Raw genomic sequence first — 21,888 nt, forward strand, 5'->3', positions numbered from 1 at the left:
ACATTTATGGTAAGTGTACACAACTGTACTATTTCCCAAAATGCTGAAGCTACATCAGGGGATCCTTCTTCCATAATCTTCCATCCTCTTGTGTCAGGAAAAGTGTTTGGTACATCCTAGTCTCAGGATGACAATACAGATGATCTCAGCTTGATACCCACAAGGGATCAGTTTTTTGATGAGGTACTTCATATTCTGAGGGAGGTCAGGAAGTCCAGCACTATAAGATCCTACTTATGTAAACAGAAAATGCTTTCTTTGTAGTGTTATTACCTAAGGCAGGGTGCCACTGGAAGCATTAGAGCCCATGGTTTTGTATTAACAAGCTGAGGTTTTCCAGGGTGGCTATTCTTCTATTAAATTACATCTGTCTGCTGCTGCAGCATGCCTGCCCTTAAGCTCTCCCAACAAAATCTCTTGCTGTTCAGTAAAATTGTTCTTAAAAGAAGTGCTACATCTCAGACTTACTTAAAAAAACAGAGGTACTATTTTCAGCTGGCAGCATCAGACAGTAATAATAAAAGACAGGCAATTAATACTTCCAGACTGCTAGCTGTCAACTGATGGTTGTCAAGTAGTAGTAAAATCCATCTGAAGAAAACTCCACGTGTATTTTGAAATGTTTCAGCAAATCCACAACCAGACAAAGGCAGAGAAAGATGCAGGAAAGGGGTGCCAAACTGAAAAGTTGAACATTCCTGGACAGTTCTTGACAAAAGATACCAAAACTGTCAAACTCAAAGTACCACTGTCGGTAAAGGAGGGAGTCAACAAAGCTATGTCAGGAAAATCTCCAAGTTGGAAAGCAGAGGAAAAGCCAAAATATGGAAAAAAGTGTCACTGGCAGGGATAACTCAAATGTCATGACTGCAACAATGAAGACGCTCTAACATCTGCATTTATGGTAAGTGTACACAACTGTACTTTCACAGTCTCCTTTCCCTGGGTTTTATGGGTCCATCACTAATAATGTGCATGGGTATAAGACAACTATGTCATCATTAATCAATGAAGGAAGAGCTACTGCCAGTAATATAAGAAGAAAGGAATGGGGAGGTAAGGTCATCACCCTCTTATAATGTAGTCATATAGTCGGTCACTATTTAAAAGTCAATACACTGGAACACTCATAGATTAATTCAGGAGTCATTTGCAGAGTGGGAGGACTTTACAGACTTATGACTGGGGATGAAAATTTACCTCTTAGTAGGGTACACCATATGGTAACATTTTCTGCAAAAAAAAGGTCTGTACCACCTTTTAGCTGTACACTGAACCACTGTCCTGGAGAGTAGAAGTTCCAGGAGATGTTCAAAGACTTCTGAAAATTAGACCGAAAGGGATTATGTCTTGTGAATAAGGATTATTTTGTAGTAATGATTTGTATATTCTTACATCTGTAGTGATGATGAGTGTACTCGCACAATTGTACTTTGACGTTACAGAGCATTGTGACGACTGGGGAGAGATGGGCGAAGGCTGCCAGGCTAGTCAAATAGAATTTGATATATAATTCTGGCATTTGTAAATAAATGTAAAGTACAGGCATGTTTTCTTGAATGTAAAAGAATATTGTGAAATGTGGAACTGCAAAATATGTGACAGCATTGCACTCTACTGGCCCAGTGAAGCATGTTGTACCCTTTCATATTAGAATTCGGCTCCAGGGTGGCTGGATGAAGACTTCATGCCCATTGTTTTAAGGCTACAGTTTATGACCAGAATTTAGATGTGGAATGTGCTTTATTGATCTGGTTTCTTTTAGAATATATATGTGAAATGTCTTCTATTATTGTAAGTTTCTGTGCAGGTTTTAGACTGCTAAATAATGCAGTTTGTGGCCTGAGAACTCCGACCAGGTGTTAAGATGATGCAGTTTGTTTGCCTGGGAAAACCCAAGTGTCATAAATGATATAATTTGGGGAGGGGCCCAGCAAACATGTTTGTTAGTAATGTTTAAAATACTATTTCTCACAAGAGACTGAAAGCATTTTGACTTTGGACATCTAACTTATCAGCACTCTGCCTTATGCTCACATGTAAGTTTTAGCACTGTGATTTCTTATAGGAATAGTTAAAGCTAGTAAAGATTAGTTAGATATTTTTCTTTGGAATTAGACCTGTCCTACTGTATTATTTTAAGTTTATGTGTGATCTCTGAACTCTTAGATACATCTGTGGTGCAGTAGTTTTGTCTTATGTTTTAATTATTTATTATTAAATATTTTTAAAACATTCTACCTGTGGCTGATTTGTGTAGAGATAGGTTCTAGAGTACATTGCATATTTATAGAGGTTATTGTAATAGGCCACTCTAAAGTAAGTCTTGACTGTTAGTCATACTACCAGTGGATGTTAATATTGCACAGTAATAATTGGACACCCTTTTAAAGGCCTTTTAGTAGCTGATATTATTAACTGCGTGGTAGTAATTACTACCGTATAGTCGGGGTAAAGGGGCACAGTTGGAGAATCTGTCAGCCTTTCCCACGAGTGTCTGTGAAGTTGTATAAATACTTATCTCAAAGTGTGTGTGTGTTGTGTCAGCTACTTGGCAGGGAAACAAAGCACTGGTTGGACAGAGAGGGTACTGGAGGTTTTAGCTTGCCCAGTTAGGCTGAGACCTGGACCCTATAGCTGTGCCAGTAGGGAGTCTTACTGGGGACCTGGTGAGCAAGGGAGCAACCAGCCCCAGACTGACTATGATCTATGTGTGCACTTAAGGGAAATTGTACTTTACTGTGTGTATTAATTATCTTTTTCTCTTCTATGAGACGACCTCCCTGGTGTTAGTGGTGAGGATTGAGGCTCCTTGATTGCTGAGCTAGGGCACGGTCGTCGCAAGCATATTAAGATGACATTGCACATACTGGAATTTTTCTTCATTTATATTATATTTTATATATTAAAAGTAACAATGTGTTAGTACTTTGAACACAGTACTATATTTTATTGGTAATATGCATCTTGGCAGTGTTTCTGTGTAGGCAGAGTAGCAAACCTGACAAAGTTAGCATAGGATGAATAGCTGCAAACGCATTCAGTCACGTTTTTTCCCCTAAGTTAGCATTTGAAAATTCAAAGCAGGTATGTTTCTGGTATTCTCTCTGTGAAAATGAATTTCGTGCAGTTAAAAAAAAAAATCTAAGGGATGATTTGTTTATTTGCCAAACTTTGTTTTGTTTGTGGAAACTTGTGAAAGTAGGAGCCTTATTGTGAACTCAGCATTCCTAATATGCACTTACTGTAATGCATTTCCCTGTTTTTTTTTTCATTTTCAGGGTAAATGAGTTGCATGATCCAACATATCAATATAGAGTAGACACGGGCAACTTTCAGGTAAGCAAAAGTAAAACTGACATATTTTTTCTTCTTGTTAAAACAGATGTGAGGGGTCACACTGATGATTTTTTAATAACTGCAGCTGTATAGGGTTGACTATGTTACGTGATCATGTGGCATATAGTTTACATTTATAAATCTTTTTTTATTTTCATTCAGGCCTTAGTTTGTCCTCTGTTACCATTAGCTGTCTACTTCATTGCTAGCTACATGTAGGAGGCTAGCCTCAGTGGTGGCATTATTGGGGAAGAGGACTTTATTTGCAGCTGGTAGTTACTGGTAACTGTTTTCACTTGTACCCACTCCTGGTGACACTGTCAGTATTCCATGACATTAAGTACATGGCCTGTAGCTACAGTGCTGCCCATACCTTTTCCTGGTACGTCTGCCAATAAATATATATATATCTATAAAGTATAATATAAGGTTCTAGTTTGCACAATAACGACACTCGCAGTATTGAGCCCTAAATGCTGAAAACACAGAGTCATGAAAGCTCATGACAAAGAAGTTCAAAATATCGAAAGTCGATATTGGCGGATGTTTACAGTGATGCCCAACACCCCATGGCCTCTGTAAACCTGTAGAAGAAATTACCCAGTGACAATACTGTCAAATATTCTACAGTATAACTCTGCCTTGTGCATGGAAACATTGAGATAGTAAGACCTTATAGTAGCAGTCTGGAGTATGCAAAGTGTATCATAACGTAGCACTTTTGTGTACCATGAAACAGACATATGTAGAGATGACAGTAACACAGGAAAGTAGTGACTGACACAAAATAAATGTCCAGTTTACATTTTAAGCAGCATTGCTATTGCTTTAAGGAAACCCAGAATATCGTCCTTGGACCTGTGCTGTAAAATGTAAGTGAACCGATTATGCAGCTGAATAAGTTTTCTCTTTTTAGGGGAGGGTGGGCATCCAGCAGACACCCACACTCTATCCACTCAAACTGTTCTGTAATTAAAATGGACATCACCAATTGTAAATCAGCAATCCGTCTGCCATGAAGGCACCTCAGGTGCCTATGCCACTCCTCCACAGAGTTTTGTGTTCGGGGAAAGAAAGATGTCATTCAGTATCGCAACATTCTAGAAGAAAATTGGAAATAGAGGTGGAAATCTGGCAAATGCTGTAGTTTGTGTACTGAACTTAGTGATTTACCAAGAGTGTACCAGTCAGTGAAGTACTGCAAAAGTTCTTTTCCTTCAGCAGGGAACATGTCACGTAATTTGCAGAATGCAGATATGGAAGAAAACACTACAGTTTTTTTCACAGCAAGCTGGGAAACTAAGGCAAGAGACATATAGACCAGGTAGTCCCAGGACTTGGATTGTTTCTCCATATATTTTGTCCAAAGTGAAGTAAACACCCTTTGGATATAGTGCCATTAATATTAGACTTTAAACTCTTCATAGCTATAATTTCAAATCCCATAGGATGTACTTGATATGACATTCAAAGCCTTTACTACTCAAAAGGTCAAAGGTACACTGCTACATGAAATTGTATGATTTCAGTGATTTTTTGCTATTAGGCAATATAAAAGAACATCTGATTTACTATATCTGCAGTATTTTTTCTCCAAGCATCTTTATTAAGTTTTCACGTATGTCAAAGGCAGTCTTACATTTATATAAATGAAAAACATACAAAATGATACCACTTTAGTTGCAAACAGTTTACATCACTGACATCATTGAAACAACTGTAGTTTCAAACATTATACATCACTTACAAACCATCCAGTCATTGTCAGTTAAGCATTATATGGCTCATTCAAATCCTGCATCTTAACTCGCTCCTTCTCTGCACATATTGTTTCCACAATTCCCATTTTTTTTGCTATGTAGTTTGCTCCTTCCCTTTTTTAAAGATTCCAATTCCAGTTGTTTTATCTCTGTTACTATATTCACTACTTCTAGTAAAGCTGGTCTAGACTTTGATTTCCATTTTTTAGTAATTGCTTTTTTAGCAGCCACCATAATTAGACTTCACAAGGCTTTACTATGTCTAGGCAATTCCGATTCTGTAACATAACTCAAAATCATCTCCCCAGTCAGTCCAATCTACTAACCCAGCATCTCCGACAGAGTGGTCTGCAGGAAATCCCTAAAGTCTGCCAGTACAGCACATTACACTCCCAAAACGTATGTTCCCAGCTACCTCTTTCTTACCTGTCACACCTCCAATATTTGCTATCCATGTGAGGAAACCTTCTACTTGGGGTATAAAAATACCTATGTAAACATTTCCAGGCAAATATCCTAAATCTTCTAGACTTAGTTGCATATTTGGGAGATATACATATATCCCCCATTGTCTCTCTGTGAATTGCTTGTCCAGTCTCTCTCTTCCTAATCCATTCTAAGCTCCTCTGATTGATTCTTATAGTTATCATGCAATATTTTATATGCTTTACTAATTATTATTTTTATAACAGCAGCTTCTGTTCTAGAGTCTATTAAAAACTCTACCAGTGCTGGTCTTTCAGTTAGGAGCCCCCCCTATTTCTTTCTCTTTGCCTGTACTCTGATAACAGCCCTTGATAGAGAAGGCAATCTCTAACCTGCTGTCCAAATAAATTCTTGGCCTCTTCCCATTCTGTTACCTTTCCCTTTCTAGTTATTTGCTTCCAATACCTTGGTTCCTTTGTCAGTTTTCTCCATTAAATTCCAGCTCCCTCTTGCCTATTACCTGTATCCCTGACCAAAGTCATCCCCATCGGCAAAATCTCTCTTCTTCATTCTCTTGCTGTTTTGGTTCTTAGAATACTCCCTGCTGTTTTATGAATATAATACTCTGTATAATTTTGGTTGTTCTCCTTAAGAGTCTGCAACCAAAATCCCAATCTCTCCTTATATCTTGAGCTTCCTCCCTGTATCAGCATCATTCCTATCCACTTTGAAATATAGTTTTCTGCTTGTGCTATGTATAAGAGCCTTAACTGTGTTGCTGTAAAATACCCCCTCAAATTAGGTAATCCTAGTCTGCCTTGTTCTGTTGGTAGAATCACCTTATCCCACTTGACCCTTGCTGTCTTGCCTTCTCATATAAAAATCCTTTATCTCTTTTTTAATTACTATCCACAACTTCTCCGGTTGATAAATGTATGCCTGACCTGTGTATAAGACTAAAGAGACTAATAACATTTTAATGGCTTGTATGTTGGTATCCATATCCATATAACAAAACTTCCACTTTCTCAATTTTTGCATTATCTTCTGTTTAGTCTCTTTCCACATATCCTTTGCTGCCACCACAGAGTCATTTATAATCCATACTCCTAAATACTTCATTTTATCCTGTCCCCAGAAATATGGATATTGTTGAACCATTTTGTGTGTGGGTACATAAATTACTGCTCTTGCCTTTGTTTTAGCTTCATTAATTTTGTATCCCAAGAAGATTTGAAACTGTCTTAAAATGTTCCACAGCACTGTAATGTCCCTTTCTGGTTTTGTCATGTATAAAATATCATCTGCAAATAAAGCCATCTTTTCCTGACTACCATTAAATGTTTGTGTCCCTTATTTTCTTTGCCAGTGGTTCTAAATATAATGCAAACAACAAAGGGGAAAGCGGACAACCCTGCCTGGTTCCTCTACTCAAGCAGAAATTATCTGAGAGGACCTCGCCCACGTTAATTCCCGCTTCCGATCCCTCATGTATTCTTCTAATCAACCTTATAATTGTATCAGGGAAAGCAAATGCTCATGAAGTCCCATTATACTCTCTCAAATGCTTTCTCTGCATCAAGACCCATCAATAAAAAGTGGTACTTTTTTACATTCTGCTTCCCTCTGGATCATCAGTGTTCTGTTAATATTGTTAAATGTGTGCCTCCCCTCCACAAAACCACACTGATCCATATCTATCAATTTTGGTATCACTTTTGCCATTCTTTTATCCATTATAGACATGAACAGTTTATAATCATGGTTTAGTATTGAAATGGGCCCGTATGAGGCTGGATCCAATGGATCTTTACCCTCTTTAGGTATTACCGTTGCCACTGCCTTCTTCCAGGATGGCAGGTACTTCTTCTCCTCTTAAAATACTGTTAAACAAAACCTTCCAGATCTTTATCAGTTTTTCTCACCTAACTTCCAAACACTATATCTGCAGTATTTTACTAAGTCATGGATACTGTACAGTTGTCTACATGTTAACTTTTATCAAGATGGTAATATCCATCTGCCAAATAGTAGCCCTGCTAAGGTGAAACAAATTATTTACTGTTCTAAATACTAATGCATAATTAGCAGACCGTGCATCAGATAATCTCCCTTCAATAAACATTTCTATCTCTAGAGGATAATTACAGGTTTCTATCCTTGTGGATCTACATCTTGCTCAAGATTAGTAATGAAACACTTTTTCTAAATGCAGTTTATCTCTTGCAGTAATCTTCCTTTCTACTAGGAAGAGTAGCAGAGCATTCAAGGGACGTTGTCACCATTACATCATCAATAAGTAAACAAGGAGCATCCCTAAACAAGGACGCTCTCTCTTTTAATTGCTGACATGCTATATACTTTTGCACTTCTAATAGCTCACCAGTATAATGATGAGTTACAGATTTTAATTCCTCTTCGTTCGATAAGTTGTTGTAGCCTTACCTTTACATTTGCCTTTGATTTTGAATTTACATGTCCAGTATTTTCAAGTCTAGAGACTCCGTTCAAGGTGATAAATATATCTGTCCAGTATGTGTGTGTGTGTGTGTGTGTGTATATATATATATATATATATATATATATATGTGTATACATATACACACACACACACACACACACACACACAGATGTGCACACACACATTGTGCACTTCCTCCTAGCCATCATCAGTTAGCATCGCTTTGCATCAGGATCCACCCCCCCCCCAAATCAGAGCAACAGGCTGCGCCTTCTTACTTGTCACTCTCCAGCCAGCTGCCCCATTCTGGAATCACTTCCTGAAAATGTTTGTAATGCAGCATGGTCAGCTGTCATACACCAGCAGTAATGAGACAGCTTTTGTGTACTATGTCTGTCCTGTGACTGTTGTACCATCTTTAACAGTCATTGGCAGTGTTATACGTTTTCCTTAGATCTTCTTGCACCACAAAATGTAGAAATTAGAAGTTTATTTCTGACAGTACATTTTAGTTGACTAAAGCAACTGATTGCAAATGGGTTGTATCTTCACCTGCATGATGTATAATTTTGAACGTATCATTTAACCAAAATGACATCCTTTTACAGGTGTGACCCAAGAACATATGTGTAAGTCAGAGTATGCTGATTAACCAAACAGTTTAAAATCTGATATTCTACTCTTAGTGTGTGTGTTTTAAAAAGGTTATTTTTTCACTGGCAAAGTACCAGGTTTCCCACATAAGAGAGTGGTACTGTGGGTTTGGGAATAAGTTGGCCAGTGGTTTTACCAAAATCAGATGTGAATAAAATATCAGAATGTTTTATTTATGTTCTGAAGTTGAAGAGCAACTGATTTTACTGTTTAACTGTCAGCACTTGTTATGCTATACTTTTTCACTCGATTTTGCTGCCCTTATCTGTAGCATTCAAAGAAATCAACATCAAATTAAAATAAACATGTTGACAAGTCAAGCTGACCAGAGCTTGTCCTGGTTGTTCTTTTATAAACAGTAAACAGAGATGCAAGCAAATAAGTATTTATATATTCATTTAGTTAGTTCTCTTCACCCAGTTAAGTGGACTTATTTTTGTGGACCTTTGTCAGCCTCAACTCTGGCCAAAGAGCAGTGTACACAGATGGTTAATGGCTAGGCAGTATAGTCACTCGGTGATTAATTATTATTTATGGTTTGTTTTTTGGGTTGTCCAGCAGGGCTGTGGGCCATTTCAATGGATGGATTGAGGAAAAATATGAGAAAAATATGTGTTAATGTAGACAGGACATATGAAAAATTCAAGCATCACTGCATAAAGTTAAGTACAGAATTACATAAAGTAAAAGTAAATATTAAAAAAAAATAAGATTAGCTGCTGTTTTGTATGTGCATGATTGAAGGAGGGTCAAATGTAAAACATAATGGGCGGCACAGTGGTGCAGTGGTTAACGTTGTCACCTCACAGCAAGAGGTTCTCCGGTTCGATTCTCGGCTGGGGTGCCTTCTGTGTGGAGTTTGCATGTTCTCCCTGTGTTCGCGTGGGTTTCCTCCGTTTCCTCCCACATTCCAAAGACATGCATTTGGAGCATTTCTCCCCGGGCCTCCGCTGAAAACAGGATCTGTGGAACCTAGTCGGACATTCCCGGTCAACAAATGTTAAATAAAAAATAAATAAATAAATAAATAATATAATGGTGTGTACAGAACAAGGAGACATTTAAAATAGAGAGAAAAATATATTTTAACAAACTGAATTGCTGTATTATGTAGCGTGAACTGGAGCGAAGTTTGGTATAAACCATACTGATGTAATACAGAGCATATGAAATATTGCAGTTGTAGGATAGCTTTATGTTATTAAATTTTATCAAGAAATATTAAGAAGTTACTTGCTGACAGCCAGGAAGAATAAGCAGTGCACCTAAATTAATACATATGGAGGGTGGAGATGTAAGAGGGTGGAAAAGCAAAGCAGAAGGGGGAGACTCAAGTTGAGAAGAGGCAGAGCAAATACATATGACAAATGTCTTAGTGTAAGGGCAAAAACTTAAGTGAGAGTACAGTGGAAGTGTTTTCTTGAATTCAGAGGTATTGTTACTGCATGTAAGATCTTTGCCAAGATTGTTCCTGATGGCTCCAGTATAGTCCAAGAACAAGGCATTATAAGCGATGTTGCATCTTCTAGAACATGTTCTAAAACTGGACCCTTGATGAACAAAGACATCTGACCAGGGAATACCACTCAAGGAGGTTACACTGGGGTGCTCAAGTGAAATAGGAGTCCTTGGACCATTGCTCAGAGCTGAAGACTTCATCTTGTAGATGAGTTTGTGGGAAGAATAGTAGTACAAATCCCACATCTGCCACCAAATAGGTGAAATGCAAGGGTGTGGGATCTTGAAACCCACATCTGCAATCCAGTTAATATGCAAGAGATGATTTGCTTTAATAGTACACTGCCCACCAGTAGATGCACATTAATGCCTTGAGTAATTATCTATGAACTGTTATACTGAAATAAACTGTACACTTACCAGCAGTAGAACAAAGTTATAATAACGTGTTCCCCATGACCTCACCTGCATTTCTCCTAGCATAATGCCTTCCATTATCAACAGTAACTAAAAACTTCGACAGTTCTAGTTATGCACACATTGTTTTCTAGGAAGGGATAAAGACATCTGTCCATTGTGAACACCCACTTTCCTGTCTTTGTGGTAATGAACCTCAGCTTTGGCCGGCAAAGATCTAGCTGTAATCAACTGGACGTATAAGAGAATTTATGTACCTTTTATCTGCACTTTTTACAAATAATACAGCATTTTAATTGATTTATTTGTGTTGCATTGAATATTAACTGAACTGGAAGTTTTGACTCTGTTTTTCAGTTTGTTCCCCACCCACCCTCCCTGTTTCTGTTTTGGTGTTAATCTTGGTAGCTTTAAAACTGCCTGCCCCTCTTGTAAATTTGTGTTTGGATACTCCTTCTGGGCCCATCTTATTTGCTCACTCAACTGAGTGCAGTGAGATTATATTCTGATTTCAGGCACTCTTACTGTGTAAAAAGAGAGCATCTGGGAAAGAAAAAAAATTAACCCTGTTTCCTGCCTTTCCTGTAAGTGGTCTAAACTGTTTGTAGGCTTCTGAGCCCCCAAGCCTTTCTGTCTTGGAGGGAAGCCTTCTAGTTTAATTGTGTTTCTTAGAACTAGCCAGTTTTCTAGTTTCAGCACTCAAATCTGTTTCTTTGAACTCAGCACTTGTTCAGAACTCATTGTAAGCACTAAGTAAGCTGCAAATTACTACAACACTCAACTTTCCTCACTTGTCTAGAGGAAAGTAGTTTTTAATACTTAATACATCAGCACCTATCCAGGCATGTCTAAGGGTCAGCTCCCAGTGATTTCTCCTGTCTATCTGATGAATCTGGGCATCTTAGGGCAATGCAGAAATTGCCTCATGTACACAAACAACCCTCTCCTCCTACCACCCAACACTACAACCTGTGAGAGATGCACTTATATAGCCAAACTGGAAGCAAAGTTCTCTTCACCCAAGACTGGACTAGACAGTCAAGAGAAGAAGGTAAACACTTGCACCACACCACACTCATCACATAGTCCCTCAAAACCTACACCACCAAAACACACACATAGAAACATAAAACACACACCTACATTTGCGGAGGCTCTCAATAAAAACCTGCCCAAGCATCAGGGGCCTCCAAAGCAGAAACGCAAGCAAACTCCACCCCCCTACACAACCCAAATGGCACATAGCCCACAAACTCAGTGTGCCACTCAGACACAGCCCATAAGGCATAACAACGTACCCAACACTCTAGTCATAGGTGACTCTATAGTCAGGCACACTGATGTTCCACTCACCAGGCTAAACGAGGAGAAAGTTACTGTCAGCTGCCAGGATCCGCCACATAATGCACGCACTCAGGTCACTCCACAAGTACTTGGTTGTAGTTTAAATTTGGTGGCTTTTGCAGTGCCCACCCCACTGTAGATTTGATCTAGGACACTCCCCCAGTCCCATCTCTTTACCGCATTCTACCTAATAAACCCTTTCTGCACTTGCTTTTAGTCCTTTTTAATTTAATTAAATTTTTTCAAACTGTGTGTGGACTAATATTGCTACATACTCAAGTGTGCCAGCTTGCACTGCGTGTGAATTGTTTTACTACTGTTTTGCTACTTTTCTGAAAAAAAAAATTTCTGCTTTTACTGTATTTGTGTTTCTTCCTACTTTATTTTGCTTTTAAGGTCATCTTAAAAGTACTCAGTTGTATTTATTACTGCTTGGTGTAACTCATTCTAAGCCTTTTAGTTTAAGCACTTGGGCTTCAGACCAGTTGTTTTACATTAAGAAGGTTTGTGGTCTGCGCTGTAGTGGCAGAACAGGTAGCTTACATCCTTCTAAGTTGGGAACTGCTGATTGAGGGCTCAGTGTCTGTTATTCTAAAAGTGTATTAATTGTGGTTTAAGCACTTGGGCTTCAGGCCAGTTATTTTACATTAAAAGGGTTTGTGGACTGCACTCTTGTGGGAGGAGAGGCTAGACTGTGCCCTTCTGAGCTGAGAATTTCTGGTTAAAGGCTTATAGTGCCTGCATATTTGAACTGCTTCTTACTGAAATTGGTACACCTTGTTTGCTGTAGCGTAGACTAGATCCAGGCCTGCTAAATCTAGCTTTGTTTGTATAACTTGAGCACTAATCCAGGCATTCTTTAAAGTATTCAATTGTATTTACTACTGCTTGGTAGTAACTTGATTAAAGTGTAGCTATCCTTTCTAAGTCTTTTGGATTAAGCACTTGGGCTTCAGACCAGTTGTTTTACATTAGGAAGGTTTGTGGCCTGCACTGTGGTGGCATGACAGGTAGCTTACATCCTTCTAAGTTGGGAACTGCTGATTGAGGGCTCAGTGTCTGTTATTCTAAAAGTGTATTAGTTCTGGCTTAAGCACTTGGGCTTCAGGCCAGTTATTTTACATTAAGAAGGCTCATGGTCTGCACTCTTGTGGGAGGAGAGGCTGGACTCTGCCCTTCTGAGCTGGGAATTTCTGATTAAAGGCTTATAGTGCCTGCATATTTCAACTGTTTCTTACTGAAATTGGTACACCGTGTTTGCTGTAGCATAGACTAGATCCAGGCCTGCTGAATCTAGCTTTGTTTGTATGCGTGTTGTTTGTTTGCTTGTTATTTCCCTGAAACGCTAATACCACCTAAAACGCGGCTTTTCAGCGCTTCTGTGGATCCCTAGTGATATCTGCATTGCTTACTGTACTTATTTCCTTGTTTCACTTAAAAGAAAGTTACTGCTTGTCGTTTTTGCATTTAAGTTACCTGTAACACATTGCATTTAAGTTTCCTGGCACTTGCTCACTAAAGCAATTATATAAGTCAGCACTAAAAAATTAAAAGCACTACAACCTCACAAACTCCCCTTGAGTACCTTGTTCCCCATTGGCCCTTTTTTTAAATTATAAAGGAATTCCCAATACTATTCTAGCATGTCCAAAGGTCAGTTGTCAATCTCCTCTCCGGTCCAGCTGGTGAATCTGGGAATCTTGAGGCAATGTTACAACTGCCTCATGTACACAGACAACCCTCTCCTCCTCCCAACAAATTCCAGCACATGTGAGAGATGCATCCATATAGCAAAACTGGAGGCTAAGCTCTCTCAACTCAGTACTGGCGTAACCAGTCAGGAGGAGAAGGAAACCACACTCACTACAATTCCAGTCTCACATAGACCTACCACAACAGCAAACCAAACACATAAACACACAAAAACATACTCGGAGGCTCTAAATAAAAATCTGCCTAAGCATCAGAGACCTCCAAAGCAGACACCCAAGCAACCGCTACCCCAAAACTAAACACTTGCAACACATAGCTCACAAAGCCAGTGTGCCAAACAGTCACAGCCCTTAAGGCTAAATAACACACCTGATACACTTGTAATAGGTGACTCTCACACTCACACTGACGTCCCGCTCACCAGGCTGAACAAGGAGAAGGTCACAGTGAGCTGCCTGTCAGGCGCTAGGATCCGCCACATAACACAAGCACTCAGGTCACTCCAAGGCAAGTACAAATATGACTCAGTCATTGTCCATGCTGGTGTGAATGACCTGAGACGTACCTCCCTGGACTACATGAAAAGAGACATAGAGGAGCTCTCTGAGCATGTGGCCCAGGCCGGTATGACCCTGACCTTGAGTAGCATCTTACCCTCACCAAGAATGATGCCACAATATGAAGACAAGATGATCAATTTCAACAATTGGCTTAAGTATTGGTGTCATTCAAAGGGGATCCAGTGCCTGTCAGCCTGGGTTGACATGCTCAACAAGCCACGATGCTTTGCTAGGGATGGCTTGCACCTGTCACCCCTGGGCTTTTGGATATTGGCAAAGGCTCTTGCTACCCCCATAGTGTCTTTTTTAGGCAAGGCTCAAAAGACAAACCCACCTCCATAGGTATCACAAGGGATAAGAAACTAAGAGTAATGCTACTCAACGCCAGAAGTCTAAACCTCAAGATGCACATACTTGAAACTCTCCTTAGCATGGAGAACATCGATATCTGTGCAGTAACAGAAACCTGGTTCAGGGCTCCCGAGAGCACCCCAGCACTACCAGGTTATATCTCATACCATGCTTTTCGGCCCCAAAGCTTGGACCGAACCACAAAAGGAGGGGGAGTATCAATATTCGTCAAAGATACCCACACCTCCAGGTTGGTGGCACAGCACGAAGCATCAGAGACTATCCATGTGCAACTAACAGTGGGTAAAACTGCCTTCCAGTTTATAGCCTGCTACAGACCACCCTCCCAAACCCAGGAACCCCATTCGGCCTTCCTGAGAACACTGGAAAATATGAAGGTCTCTCCAAACACCATTATATTGGGCGACTTCAACTACCCAAACATAGACTGGGAGCATTACTCTAGCTCCAACACCCTAGCCCAAAGGTTCCTAGAATTTATAAACTCAAATGCTATGGAACAACTTGTTACCACTCCCACAAGAGGGGAAAACATACTGGACCTGATCATCACCAACATGGGGACTCTATGCTGCAGACCAGAAGTGTATCCCTCACTGGTAAGATCAGACCATAAACTAATCTCACTAGGTATTCACATCCCGACCCCAGCCCCTGCCCAGAAAACCACAGTGAAAAACTTCTCTAAAGCAAATTTCACACTCCTCAAAACCGAGGTGGAATCCTTCAAAGCCCCCGGGCCTGTGGAAAATATGGCCCAGACCGCAGAATCCTTTATAAACACATTCTATGAACACCTTCAGGAATGCATGGATCATGCAATCCTAAACAAAACCAAGACCCAATCCTCCAAAGGCAGGCGTCCTGTCTGGTGGACCCCAGCCATAAACAAACTGTACAACAGAAGGAGGAAGCTACTACATAATCCCAAAAAGGGAAAGCATCTCTGATCAGTATTAGCAAAAAACTACGGGCACTTATAAAATCGTCTAAGGCCAGCTTTGAGAGAAAAATTGCACAGGACACTAAGGATAATCACAAGGCTTTCTTTAGTTATGTTAGGAACCTGGGTGGGAATTCCCAGATATGCTCAGAATTAGTCCAAAATGACAAAAAATACACCGAACCCACAGACATTGCCAACATCCTAGCTGACAGGTTCAGTGCAAACTTCTCTCCCCCCCCCCACCAAAAGGGCAAATATCTATCCCAGTAGAGTGCTGCCCCCCTGACATCTCAGATGCTCAGGTAAGAGCCGCCCTCTCCAAAGCAAAAAAACACAGCATCAATGGGACCAGACGGTGTCCCGGGCTGCGTCCTACATGAACTCCAAAAAGAGCTAAACCCAAACTTAAAACTACTGTTCAATCTCAGCCTTACTACACGATATGTACCCAAAGAGTGGCGTACAGCGACAGTGGTCCCTCTCCACAAAGGTGGTGCCTCAACAGATCCTGGAAACTGTTGCCCCATAAGCCTGACTAGCTTGGTCTGCAAAGCTATGGAAAGGATCATCATGGACCTCATAAATAAAGATATTGGGGACCTACAGACACTGGATCCTACCCAGTTCAGCTTTGTTAAGGGCAGATCCTGCCTCTTAAACCTGGTTGATTTCTTTGAAACCGTCACCAAGGCCATTGATGAGGGGAAGGTGGTCCACACAGCCTACCTGGACCTCGCAAAAGCCTTCGATACAATACCCCACTCGGGCATTATAGATAAGCTCACCAGCTTAAATATAAACCCCTATGTCACTAGATGGGTTCAGTGCTACCTTTACCCCACTCTCACTGCCTAGAGGGCCCATCTCTATACTGGAAGAATGCAAAGTTCCTGTAATCACGGCTGCACAGGTAAAAAAACACACTCTCCAAAGCCACGAACACAGCATCCATGGGACCTGACGATATCCCAGGCTGCGTTCTACACGAACTACAGAATGAATTGGCACCCTAACCTAAGTACAATGTTCAATCATAGCCTCACCTCAGGCTTTGTGCCCACTGAATGGCGCACCACGACGATTATCCCACTCCACAAAGGGGGAGCCATGACGGACCCCGGGAACTACCGCCCCATTAGCCTGACTAGCCTGGTCTGCAAGGCCATGGAACGTATCATCATGGAACTCATAAACAAAGACATTGGTAATCTCCAAATTCTGGACCCTACACAGTTTGGATTTGTAAAAGGCAGATCATGTCTCCAAAACCTGATTGACTTCTTTGAAGCAGTCACCAAAGCCATAGATGAGGGTAAAGTGGTTCACACAGCTTATCTAGATCTCGCCAAGGCTTTCGACACCATCCCCCACTCTGGAATTATAGATAAGCTCACTAAGCTAGGTATAAATCCCTATGTCACAAGATGGGTTGCCAACTGGCTCACGGACAGAACCCACACTTTGAAAGTAGTAGACTCCAAATCCGACTTCAGACCAGTGACAAGGGGAGTACCACAGGGTTCATTCCTGGGTCCTCTCCTGTTTGGTATCTACTTCTCTGAAGTACAGGCTAACGCAGAAGGTCTTTGGCTAACAAACTTTGCAGATGACTGCAAACTAGGAACCATAATCAAAACTCCTAATGATGTGGACATACTACAAAAAGGCCTCACTGAGACAGATACCTGGTGTCAAAGCCATGGCCTGAAGCTCAATGCCAAAAAGTGTATTGTCATCCCCTTTGGCAAAAACTCTGTACCCATGAACTACCACATAGCTGATAGTCTACTTAATGCCAAAAATGTGATGAGACCTTGGGACACAGGTGGACAGTAGTCTCTCCTTTGATAATCACATCACCACAGTGGTCAGGAAATCCTTCTACGTGGCTGACCTCATCACAAAAGGTTTCTCATCCAGAAAAAAAGAGGTAATTGTTCCCCTCTACTCATCACTCATTAGACTCATTATAAAGTACAACGCCCCTTTTGATATGTACCTCACAAGACATCTACAACTGGAAAGGCCACAGAAATACCCCACAAAGAGGATTACTGGCCTCAAACAGATGCCCTACGCAGACCATCTAAAACAACTCCAGCTTTACTCCATCGCAATTCGTCTACTCAGAGGTGATCTCTGCCTAACATACAAAGCTATGTTAAACCCAGAGCTGTTGGACATGCTCCACTTAAAGAAATCCCAATCCCTCTGAGCTACACGCTCTAGGGACCTAAACCTTGTCACCACAATAAACAGAGCATGCTGGAGGGATATATTCCTGTCCCAGAGACTTCCCGTACTCTATCTATTTCAAACAGAGCTCCTCATTAGCGCACTCTTCAAGAAAAATCTTGATGATTGGATGGGAAATAGGAAATTCACCTCAGGGATCATTTCTGTGGCTCTGCTCGACAGGGGCACAGGAAAATAATTTTCTTGGGTGGCGAAAGCCAGGGTACATTTTTGGCTAGGCTGATATAGGCCCTAGGGCCAATAGCCTAGTACCTACCTATGAACCAGCTAATCTTTCTAGCACACCAGAAATGCAGTTACTGTTTAGCCTTAAAACGAGCAAACCATTAATTGCCTCTGTGGTAACAATAACTTAAGCAGTAACACTTTGATAGGCAGGTGACAGCATTTATTAGTACCCCCATTTCATTGCATATACCTGTAAGTTAATGAATAAATCACTAGTCGCAAACATTTAAAATTGAACAATAAAATTTCTGTACTTGAAATAAAGTATGTATTATGCAGTGTACATATTAGTGCTTATCAGCTTTGCACTTGCACAAATTAGTATAAATAGTATAATGTAAATGGTTTAAACAGGCAGCTGGCATATCGAAGAAAATCAAATCTTATCTGGTCCTTTCACTATGAATAGCAAAAATGTTTAGTGAATTCTAACTACCCCTGACTTAGTAGTCTGAACAGCAGCTGCACATTTTCACAGGCAAAATTAATTTCACCTTGAGCTCAGTTTCAGGAATGCAGACCCTATGGTATGTGTTTCAGAAGCAAAACATTAACTTAACAGACAGTTGTCTTCTCTCTAGTCACAGGCAGTATTTCCTGTTTTTTCTTCATTCTGAATACAGATGTTCTTGTATATACAGTTTTATGCTGGGGAGGGGGTCCAAATAAGGTTTATTTGAATTTTCTTCAGTGGAGATGTATGCACATCTAAGTCAGCATGTTTAATTTCAATCTCTAACAGTCCTACTACATTTCCACTGTAAAGAGTTGCATATTGATTCTGATCTATTTTTATATTATATAACATTATATAAAAATGTACACACACACACACACACACACACATACACACATATATAAGTTCACTACGTTGGCATACACTCTGAACACATATTTATTTATTTATTGGCAGTTGTTTACTGGGATAGTCCACTGGGTCATTGAGAGTGGAGGCCCAGGGAGAAGAGCTCCAAAGAAGATAACACATTTAATAATATGAAAAAATTTACACAATTTACAGAAAAATACTCACGGGTAGATATTAGCAATTAGTAAGAATGACATTTTGTAGAGAGTACAATAAATACAATCTTAAAGTAATAGCAAAGACAATAAAAGTAAAAAAGGTAGATTATGTAAAAGATTCAGTTATAAGTGCAGTTAAGTTACTGCTGACAGTGTATTGATAGTGTCATAAGAGGAAGCTTGGTACAAGTACAAATCCAGTTAGAGTTATTCTCGCGAAGACATTTTGAATGAATCATTACTCTGAATGGTTCTGATTGAAAATGGTATGGCATTCTGGACGCTGGCTGTCACACATGAATAAAGTTGACCTGTGGGTAGTTTAGGCTTGTGGACAAGCAAAAGGTGTTTTTCAGATTTAAGAGACCTAAAGGGAAGACAGTGGGAAAACAAAGAAATAAGAGCAGGACAGGCCGACGATTTGCAAATTATTTTGTATGCAGTGGTTAATTGAAGGTAGGTGAAATAAGGTGGAAGTTCCAGCAAGTTCAGTGATAGTAGAGATGTGCAGTGATGTCTAGAACTATTAGCATTTGTTGCAAACTTGACAATTTTGTTACAACAGATTTCCAGCTTTGTTAGAAGGATAGCAGATTAGTGAGTAAGAGAGATGATAGAAGGAAGTAGATAGGTGGTAGCAAGTAATTTAGTAGAGGGACTAAGGGAATACTTTTGCCTGTAAAGAATACCTAACTTTTGGTGGGTTTTATTGATGTTGTGTTGTACATGCAGATCAAATTTTAGGCTTTCATCAATTTATTACTCCTAGCAGCTTGGTGTGAATAACAAGTTCTATACATATGTTGCTCTGAGAAAATATAATGAGTTGAGTTTTGTTTATGGGGCTGTTTTTCATGGGGGTAAATAAGATAAGTTTGGTCTTGTTTGGATTAAGCGAGAGATTATTATGTAACCAAGTATCTATGGAAGTGTCTATGGAAGTAAAACCTGATTGGGTGATTTGTTGTAGATCTGATGTAGAATACGCAGAACATATTATGGTAGAGTTGTTTGCATATTGTGTGAGTGACCCTTGACTGAGTGTGGACTGAAGATTGTTAAGAAAGATGTTAAGTAAGATTGGTCCTAATATATAGAGTCTTAGGGAACACCGGTAGAGCTGTGAAGACGAGGAGATAGGTAGTTTTGCCATTTAACTGCCTGTTGTCTATCTGATAGGTAACTAAAAAAACAGCTAAGGAGAGGGAGGTGAGAGACCAGTATTTGAGAGCTGAGTTAGAATAAGTGAGTGAGAGACTGTATCAAAAGCTTTAAGGCAAGTCAAGAAATAGAATGGAAACAATTTTGCCGGGGTCTTTGACTTTGTTGACTGTGTCTAAGAAGGATATTAAAGCAGTTGTGGTACTGTGCCTGGTCTGAATCCATTTTGAGTAGTTGATAGGATTTGCTTATTAAGGAGGAAGTGTAGAAGTTGTGTGTGTGTACGCATTTTTCAAGAAGCTTCACGATAGGAGGGCAGGATGGCTATGGGACTGTTGAGTTTCTGCCTTTGTGAAGGGGTAGAATAAAGGCTTTTTTTCAAATTTTTGGAACATGTGATTCTTAGATTGATCTGTTAATAAGTATACTAATTGCAAATTTTAGATATTCTGTGGCTAGATTATCTGCTGGATTAGAGCTAGGTTTTAGTTTGCGTAGTAGTCTTTTGTAGAGGTTGGAATGGGATTTAGTGAGAATGTGGGTGGAGGGATGTCTCTTGATTTATTGGAGTGAAGTAAGGTTGAAGAAGAAGAAGTGGACGGGATAGGGTGGCTTTGCCTGTATTATTTGTGTTAAAGTTTGGTTGTGAAAAATTACCAGTGATGTTTGCTATGGAATTTGTGAAGTGAGAGTTAGAGACTAGCTGCTTGTTCTAGAGTTTTGTCAGGGTGCAGACATGGGTTGCTTTTTGTGTCTAGGTTTAATAATGATGTTATGGATGACCAGAATTATTTGGGATTCTGCTTATGGCTTATTTGAAGTTTTAGGCAATAGCCCGTTTTGTTTTTGGTTACCTGTCTTTTTTACCTGTTTGCGATGTTGTTTGAATATCAACATGTCTGAGAGGTTTTTATATTTATGCCACTGTTTCCAAGTTTTATCCCTAGTTAACATGAGATCATTATTTGCTTTGGTTAGCCATGCGGCATGGTTGGCTTTCACCCTTTTTTTTACCCTAGGGGTTGCGAGACTGTTTAGAGTATCTAGAAATGCTGTATTTAAGTAATCCATTGCATCATCAGGAGGAAGGCATTTTAAGTTGTTACAGTTGATATTTTTAGTATATTGTGAATGTTTGTGGGTTAAAATTGGTTAGATTCTTAACTTGTTTGTAATGATGATGTTTATGGAATGAGGGAGCTGTTTTATGCACAAAGGCTGGGATATGATCACTAATGACATTTGGGAGAGTACCAGCTGAGGGGATTTTAGTTGGGTCAGTAACCAGTATCAAGTCTAGAATGGAGTCATCATTACTGTTCTTGTTGAACCTTATTGGAGTGTGGTGATAAGTTGTCTGAAATTAAATAGGTTAATATTTGAGGATGGGAATTCAGAACAGAAATTTAACCAGTTGATGTTATCATCCAGAATGATTGTTTAATTTTTATAGTCCTGGAAACCCATGATACTATTATCGGGTGATTGTATAGAACTGTGATACATAACTTTTTTGATTTGTTTATTTTTGGGAAAGAAATAAGAATTACAGCATTAGAGAACTGAGGATAGGATCCTTTGTATGGGACTATATTGTAGTTATTTGGGAAAAGAGTGCAACACCACCTCCTTTTTTGTGATATCGGTCTATCCTTATTGTATTAAAGCCCTGGAGGGAGGAATTCAGTCTTTTATGTTTGGTTTTAGCCAGGTTTCTGTAGCTGGAATGATGTCAGGTTTAATCAGAGCTATCCAAGCAGGAAGTTC

General features: G+C 39.8%; 1 protein-coding gene across 2 annotated transcripts in view; it reads left to right on the forward strand.

Moving 5' to 3' along the window:
• The window catches only part of TMEM181 (transmembrane protein 181), a 1,372,946-nt gene that overhangs the window by 1,216,488 nt on the left and 134,570 nt on the right, over positions 1-21,888 (forward strand). For both annotated transcript variants that reach the window (XM_044061980.1, XM_044061981.1), the window contains exon 11: positions 3,282-3,339. In XM_044061980.1, the coding sequence (XP_043917915.1) occupies positions 3,282-3,339 (58 nt within the window). The remainder of the gene's footprint in view (positions 1-3,281; positions 3,340-21,888) is intronic.

This window comes from Protopterus annectens, chromosome 1.part0 (assembly GCF_019279795.1).
Source record: "Protopterus annectens isolate FY-2018-M chromosome 1.part0, PAN1.0, whole genome shotgun sequence".
Taxonomy (NCBI): domain Eukaryota; kingdom Metazoa; phylum Chordata; order Ceratodontiformes; family Protopteridae; genus Protopterus; species Protopterus annectens.